This window comes from Lutjanus erythropterus, chromosome 24 (assembly GCF_056507025.1).
Source record: "Lutjanus erythropterus isolate fLutEry1 chromosome 24, fLutEry1.hap2, whole genome shotgun sequence".
NCBI classification, from domain to species: Eukaryota; Metazoa; Chordata; class Actinopteri; order Lutjaniformes; family Lutjanidae; genus Lutjanus; species Lutjanus erythropterus.
Window position 1 is genome coordinate 18,930,001 of NC_139340.1, and position 8,253 is coordinate 18,938,253.

At 42.1% G+C, this 8,253-nt stretch overlaps 1 protein-coding gene across 1 annotated transcript in view; it reads right to left on the reverse strand.

The window, feature by feature from the left end:
* LOC146305004 (adhesion G-protein coupled receptor G7-like) overlaps nt 1–6,354 on the reverse strand; it is a gene marked incomplete at its 5' end in the record, with an annotated part of 10,103 nt that extends 3,749 nt beyond the window's left edge. The window contains 12 exons of the mRNA XM_084713254.1: nt 1–57; nt 409–767; nt 1,371–1,483; nt 1,801–1,953; nt 2,531–2,718; nt 2,802–2,915; nt 4,119–4,267; nt 4,408–4,496; nt 4,736–4,876; nt 4,999–5,108; nt 5,253–5,357; nt 5,739–6,354. The exon at nt 1–57 is cut by the window's left edge and continues 25 nt beyond it. Of these exons, the coding sequence (XP_084569380.1) occupies nt 1–57; nt 409–767; nt 1,371–1,483; nt 1,801–1,953; nt 2,531–2,718; nt 2,802–2,915; nt 4,119–4,267; nt 4,408–4,496; nt 4,736–4,876; nt 4,999–5,108; nt 5,253–5,357; nt 5,739–6,354 (2,194 nt within the window). The remainder of the gene's footprint in view (nt 58–408; nt 768–1,370; nt 1,484–1,800; nt 1,954–2,530; nt 2,719–2,801; nt 2,916–4,118; nt 4,268–4,407; nt 4,497–4,735; nt 4,877–4,998; nt 5,109–5,252; nt 5,358–5,738) is intronic.
* Nucleotides 6,355–8,253: the final 1,899 nt, after the last annotated feature.

An 8,253-nucleotide genomic window follows, 5' to 3' on the forward strand; every position in this document is an offset into this window, starting at 1 on the left:
GATTTTCAGGCCTGTAGGTGGCTCCCAGTGTGATCGCCATGACGACGGCTGGGACTCCTACAGTAAGAGGATACAGGAAGAACAAACAGACGTTAATATGGCTTTAATTTGTACGTTTGAAAACCAAACCATCATCACACTTTCTTCCAGCTCGCTGTTGATATTGAGGTTAGCTTAGCTTAGCATAAAGAGTGGAAAGAATCCACCTACAGAACCAGCACCTCCTACCTGGTCTGAACTGGTCTTTTACTGGTCATTGATGGTCCAAAACCAGCACCTCAAAATAATGTTTGATACGTACAAAAACATTTACAGAACATTTGGTTCCACTGATGTTAGCTAGCTCATTATCCAAACATTACAACTTATTCTCAAAATATGTCTGAACTGTCCCTTTAAAGCTCGTACCCCATCCCACGGTGAGGCTGAGCTTAGTCCAGTGTCGAGGAAGACTGCGGTGCATCGAGCGGAGCACCAACACCAGCTGAGTGCCGTACACGCTGTTCCACATGAAGGTAGCTAACAGGAAGAAGTGAAGCAGAGCGGCCACCGCCGTGCACGAGCCTCTGTCGGGCTCCACGCGCTCGTCAGAGTCCAGCATGGAGTTGGTTTGAGCGTCGAGGTTCACCGGAGCGTCGTTCTGTCTGCTGGAGTTTCCAACTCCAGAGAGGAAGGTGATGATGAAGGCCAGCAGGCTGATGTAGATACACAGCTGAGCGATCTTTGAGTTCTTGTTGTTCTGTCGATCACGAGAGCTTCTGCAAAAGCTGGAGAGACGATTTACAGTGAAAAGTAGGGATGTAGGAAGTTCAAAGTCAATAACTCAACTCAACATAAAACAACTTGAACATCGAGGCGTCCTACAAATGAATGTGCTAAACAAAGGAGCCATGGACAAACACAAGACAAATGAAGCAAACCTCAGAAATACTTCAAGCATAAACTCATAATATTTTGACAAAATATTGTAATATCACCAGATTTTTAACACTCCTTTGTTTTAATAAAAACAAATCCTCATCTTTGTCCTTAAAGTCAGTGCCATTGTTCACAAAGTATTGAAAAACTTTTCCGAAATATTACACATTAAGAGCAAAAGTCAAACCAGAAATTCTCCACTACAAGGAAAAGTCATGCAATCAAAATTCTTCCATGAGGACAAAATGTACTCAAAGTAATAAAAGTACTGCAGTCAAATAGCTTATAGAATTACTTTGATACTGAGTTCTGCAGGTAGAAGGAGCATCTTTTCTTTATCATGATATCTTGAATCTTAAAAGTGCAGACGGCGACAAAGTCAAACTTATTTCTGTCATTTCAGCACCAGCAGTACAAAGAAATTTCATGTGTAAAATGTCAAATGTTCTTACTTCTCTTTAATGTGGTGAATGATCGTTACAACCAAACCAAGAATAGAGACAGAAAGTCCAGTGATGGAAATCCAGTCCAGCGCTTCTGCATATTCATATTTCTCTCTGACCGACTGAAACAAAAACACAATCAAGTTTTCTCTCATTATGATGCTTTTTCTAATTTTGGATTTTAATCTGTGATAATAGTAATAATAATAATGATAATAATAATAATAATGATAATAATAATAATAATAATAATATAAAAGCCATTGTTTCCTGCAACATTTTTGATTCCATTAAGACTAAGTTTGTATGGAGGACTAAAACTGCCAAAATCAAAAACAACTGAAGGAATAAATGACTTTTGTTTTTTTTAATCTGAGCTCAGTTGAATTATTGAAGCAGGTGTCATTGAAGCGTGTCGGTGCAGAGTCGTGATTCTCACCCAGAGAGCAGCGAAGTTGGTGGTGTGGTTGCAGAAACACCTCAGGAGTCCGTCTGAAGCGTTTCCTTTGGAGCAGCCGTCAGTGCTCCACTCCTCCAGAGTGTAGTTCCAGAAAACACAGGCGAAGTCGTACAGAGACGTACCGCTCACCGTCTGAAACAGCAGCAGCAACATCATGTCCACAAAAGTCTCACTGTGTTACTGTGGGACTTCTGTGATTTAAAGGCTTGGTTCACACTCACCAAAGTCACATAAATAACAGATTCTTCAGGGCTGATTAATCAGTTTAGTCAACTGATAGAAAAGTATTGATTAACTACGACAGAAAATAATCCCACAGCAGCCACCGACATGTCAATCAGCAGCAGATCAATAGAGGGAGTTATTGGTGCCATAAAATCAAACACTTGACTGAAACAAACAGTGTTATTACCTGTCAATAGTATCTGAGTTTTTATGATACAAAGTCAATCATTAATAATAAAATATACTGTAATAAAGATACTATATGAAGGGACAAGGACATGGACGTGTTCTCAAACCAACAGCAAGTTACTCAGTGTAGTTTGTCTTCAATAACACCAGATCTCTGCAATTTAAATTAAAAATCACACTGCAAGTCATAACCCAGTCAAATCTGAACACCTCACATTCAGTGTGACGACCTCGGTCACAAATAAACCACAATTAAATGATTATTAAACTGAAATGAAACTAGTTGTTTCCTTACTGTTGGTCTGAACATCATCTCCACGTGTTGTGGCACCACGCCGCGCTCCTGACCGCTGACGCTGCCCGACAGGACCCTGATGGTGCCACGTTTACTTTTGTAGCGCCCCGACCTAAAGAAACGGTCGTTCTGGTAGAGGACGAAACCCAGCGAGACGTTTGATGGCTTCTGACGATACCTGACAGGTTCTTCAGACACGAGACAAAGAAATGGACAAAGATTTGCACAGAGTTTCAGAAAGACGTCTCTCTAAAGTAACCTTTAGACTCACCTGGTGGGAACCGAACATATATCAGCGCGTCAGGTATTCCCCCATCATCCACCACAACTGATGATGTGTTGGTGTTCAGCTTAATCCGGTCAGCAATGAAATTGCCAGATGTACCTAAACACACCAGGGCACACAGTTGTTAATGATGATATTGTTACTAAAAGTTCACAAATATGAGACAAAATGTTTTGTTCTTTTTGCTAAAAGTTACAATTGTTAGTTTTTTTTTTTTTTAAATTAAAACTTAATTTCTAATGTTAAAGTCCAGGTAGAGAGTTTGAGTCTTATCAGTTTTATTGTAGAGTCAAGCTTTTGCACTGTGACATGAAGGCTCACAAGTCATAAACATGGGAACGTTTCCATCTGTAATAACCATCACATGACATGAACACCACAAAACAAAGGTAGCAAACAGACCAACAATATGTGTCAAAACATGTCACACAAAAAAAGAGGAAACGACAGCAGCACTTGAGAGGATAATACAAGAAAAGTAAACAGTGAGCAGGATGCAAAACAGACCATTGAAATCATAAAACTATAAAAGTACACACATGCACCTGCATGTGGACTGGATCACCTCTAATTACCTGGACATCATGTCAACCACAAAATTTAATTTGAACTGTCTCAGTGTTGTCAGAACAGGACGGATGATTTAAAAAGAAATAACTGTCCAAATTCAAATAAATCAGTAGGAACTTAGTGTTTGTCAGAATTTCCCTCAGACTATCATACATCTTCTTCTTCTTCTTCTTCTCACGGTTTACAAAAAGGTGAAGTAGGATGAAGCGTCTCACCATTAAGAGAAACACTGTGAGCGTTCACACACAGCTACACTTTTTAGTTTTGCCTCCTAAAATTAATAATATTTGGAGCAGTGATGTTACTGCACACATGGAAACATTTCCAATGACTGAAATCAGCCACACTAATCATTAAATTATGTTTTAAATTGTGTCGAGCAGCGCAAGATTTCCAGGTGATTTCTTTAATGCGTGTATTGATGTCTGAGTGTTTTACATAATGATTTACATGAATGATTAGACAGGCTGTTTCAGTAAATAACACAGTAACATTTCCTTGTGTCACAGCGGTCATGTTGCTGTGCTTCATGCATAAATGCACACAGGAAGACGCTTCATCCTATTTCACCTGCAGTCCATCCACAGTAAGGCAGGCGCACCTGACCTAAACAACTAAAGCGGCCGTGAGATGACACCGATCAGTTTCATTCTTTTTACGCCCAAAACACACCTATGATTAATTTGACTGTCATTAAACTGGAACAGTCCAGTCATATTTCATTCCACTGACCTGAGAGAGACGTGAACTGGACTCCCCGAGTGTCTGCCGAAGGGACTTGTGCCGACTGGACCACCAGGTTTGGTTGAACCAGCTGAGACTCGGACGTGTTGAGAGTGAGGCTGAGGCTCACAGAGAGCTCGTCCAGAGTCACCGTGAGGCTGCACACAAAACAAACTGCTAACTGTAGCTGCTGCCACCTTTCATATGGCAGATTCTAAAGTGGGCGAAGCTCGACTTTAGCCAAGGGCTTGCTGGCCCTGCACAGGTCATAGATTTGAACTGATAGGATTGTGTTTACCCCAGAGTAGCGTTGTTTTCCGTGCCGTCGTCTGGAGTGCTGGCGTTCAGCAGCTGGCTGACTGTAGCTACTGCTGCCACCCTGACACTCTGCAACACAAACGTTAAAACACCGTCAATGAAGATATCTGTTACAGCAGAATATGACTTTAAAGTGATGAGAGTTTGTTGGTGTCATGAGGCTGAAAAGAGACACAAGAACGAGTGATGCAGGACGTCTTCTCAGCTTGAGGAAGGTTTCATTCTGTCCACCAGATCAATGAGGTCTTGCAGAGAAACGAGAGAGAAGCAGTTTCTTCTTCTTCAGTTTTGAAGTGACCCGTTCGTACCTCTGTGGCGTTTGGAGACTGCAGCAGTGTGTTGGCGATCTGAGCTGCTGCTGTAACGTTTTCAGCTGTCAGCTCTTCAGGTTTGGAGGTGAGAATTTGAGTGCTGGTGGCCAGTGACTCTAAATCAGCAGGGCTGGTGAGCTGAGAGAGAAAAGAGTTTTGTTTTTATGGATGCATTCTTTGTCTGAACCTGTCGTCCTTTACTTTTCTACATCCTCAGCAAAACTAACAAAAGCTCAGCTATAGAAAACAACAGTTCTCACATTTTGTTGAAGGTCGCTCAGCGTCTGGTCACACTTGAATTCCTGTGCACGCTCGAAACTTGGTGATCCGTTCATGGTGATACATCTGGTGGTAGCCTGTGGTTTACCAGCTGGGTGGAAATGGTGGAAGTTAAAGCAGCAGAGTATTATGGTATAACTGATGGATGGATGTCAGACTGACAGGTGGATGGAGATGTCAGTAACTGGAATGATATCTTGATGGATGTATAAGTTGATGCTTAGTAGAAACTTACCACCACTCGTTCCTTGTGGACAGATTTCTTCAGAATATGCAAACCAGCCGATGGGTGAACGTGGGAAGTTGAATCCATCCAACTGTTGTGCTGGGCAGAAGTTTTCTAAGAGGACAAGTTGAATAAAAGATAAGCTGTGCTTTTATTTGATCTTAAAAGTGAGTAAACAAGAAGTCTGAGCATGTAGAGTTGTCATGAACACAGAAATTAGCTGCTGAGACTAAAACTTTTTTGAACCAGGCTGCTGTAAAGTTTTTAATATGTGAGGTCTGTGGAGTTTGACTCGGTTTTGGAGCAGAGCCTCAAGTGGCCAATCGACGTACTGCAGCGCTGCAGGGTTTGTACTTCCACATTGCTGTGGTCAACTTCCTCCAGTTTACACTCTCAGATGTTAGAATAACACACAGAAAAGACGAGTTTTAGTTTTTAAATGATTAGAAAAAGATGTTTTTTTGAGGATGGAGCTTGTTGATAAAGTAGACGTACCGTCTGAGCATGTCTCTCCAGTCCATTCATCAGGACAGATACACACACCATGCAGTGGGACCCCTCCATTTTCACAAACCAGAGGAGGAGTCGTGGTCGTAGGAGACGCAGTCGAAGGAGGACGAGTGGTAGAAGGAGTACGAGTAGTCGAAGGAGTACGAGTGGTAGAAGGAGTACGAGTGGTAGTAGGAGTATCAGTAGTAGTAGGAGTATCAGTAGTAGTAGGAGTATCAGTAGTAGAAGGAGGACCAGTAGTAATCAGAGGAGGAGGAGGAGGATAAGGACCAGTAGTAGTAGGAGTATCAGTAGTAGAAGGAGGACCAGTAGTAATCAGAGGAGGAGGAGGAAGAGTACCAGTTGTAGTAGGAGTACGAGTAGTAGGAGGACCAGTAGTAGTAGGAGTATCAGTAGTAGAAGGAGGACCAGTAGTAGTAGGAGTATCAGTAGTAGAAGGAGGACCAGTAGTACTCAGAGGAGGAGGAGGAGGAAGAGTACCAGTTGTAGTAGGAGTATGAGTAGTAGGAGGACCAGTAGTAGTAGGAGTATCAGTAGTAGAAGGAGGACCAGTAGTAGTAGGAGTATCAGTAGTAGAAGGAGGACCAGTAGTAGTAGGAGTATCAGTAGTAGAAGGAGGACCAGAAGTAGTAGGAGTATCAGTAGTAGAAGGAGGACCAGTAGTAGTAGGAGTATCAGTAGTAGAAGGAGGAGGACCAGTAGTACTCAGAGGAGGAGGAGGAGGATAAGGACCAGTAGTAGTAGGAGTATCAGTAGTAGAAGGAGGACCAGTAGTACTCAGAGGAGGAGGAGGAGGAGGAGGAAGAGTACCAGTTGTAGTAGGAGTATCAGTAGTAGGAGGACCAGTAGTAGTAGGAGTATCAGTAGTAGAAGGAGGACCAGTAGTACTCAGAGGAGGAGGAGGAGGAGCACCAGTTGTAGTAGGAGTATGAGTAGTAGAAGGAGTACGAGTGGTAGTTGTAGGAGGAGGAGTAAAAGGAGGAAGAGTAGAAGGAGTAGAAGGATAAAAAGGAGTGATAGTAGCAGGAGAAGTAGATGTACCAGTAGTAGTAGGAGAAGAGGGAGGAGGAGAACTAGTAGTAGTATTAGAAGGAGGAGGAGGAGTACTAGTAGTATTAGAAGGAGGAGGAGGAGTACTAGTAGTAGTATTAGAAGGAGGAGGAGGAGTACTAGTAGTAGTATTAGAAGGAAGAGGAGGAGTACTAGTAGTAGTAGTATTAGAAGGAGGAGGAGAAGTACTAGTAGTAGTATTAGAAGGAGGAGAAGTACTAGTAGTAGTATTAGAAGGAGGAGAAGTACTAGTAGTAGTATTAGAAGGAGGAGGAGGAGTAATAGTAGTAGTATTAGAAGGAAGAGGAGGAGTACTAGTAGTAGTAGTATTAGAAGGAGGAGGAGAAGTACTAGTAGTAGTATTAGAAGGAGGAGAAGTACTAGTAGTAGTATTAGAAGGAGGAGGAGGAGTACTAGTAGTAGTAGTAGTAGAAGGAGGAGGAGGAGGAGTACTACTAGTAGTATTAGGAGTAGGAGGAAGAGTACTAGTAGTATTAGGAGGAGGAGGAGTACTAGTAGTATTAGAAGGAGGAGGAGGAGTACTAGTAGTATTAGGAGGAGGAGGAGGAGTACTAGTAGTATTAGGAGGCGGAGGAGTCAAAGGAGGAGGAGTAAAAGGAGTAGAAGGATAAAAAGGAGTGATAGTAGCAGGAGAAGTAGATGTACCAGTAGTAGTAGGAGAAGAGGGAGGAGGAGAACTAGTAGTATTAGGAGGAGGAGGAGGAGTACTAGTAGTATTAGGAGGAGGAGTGTCCACAGTAGGACCTTGTGTAATCAGAGTAGTACTTTGTTGAGCAGTAACTACAGTAGTACCTCCAGAGACAGTGGTTACTGTAGTAGTACTGGTGGTATTTGGATAGTATGTGGTATCAGTGTGTCCAGTAGTATTGGTTTGGTCAGCAGTAGTAGTCGCAGTAAAAGGAACTGTAGTGGTAGTATTAGTATTAGTATTAGTAGTATTAAAGGGAAGAGTAGAAGTTGTAAAATGTAAAGTAGTAGGATCAGTGATGTCAGCAGTGGTGATGTTTGGTGATGATGATGATGATGATGATGATGATGATGATGATGATGATGATGTGGTGAACTGTGCTCCAGTTCTAGAGGTGGACAAAGGAACAGCTGTGAGGAGACACAGAGTTATTAGAATCATTAGTTTACAGGAGAACTTCAGACTCACAGTGTTCCGTTTTCAGAACAAAGACAGAACCGACAGTTAGAGACAGAACAAGAGAAAAAACAGATGAAGACATAACAGGACTAAAAGATGTAATTAGATGAATCTGATGTAACGAGACAGAAATTATGTAAAAAACACAACAATCCACTAATGACATGTTTGCACCACGTCACGTTTAACCATCAGAACCAATCAGAACCAGTCAGAACCAATCAGAACCAATCAGAACCAATCAGTCTGACTAAACTCAGTCACCAACCCAAAACTACCGTG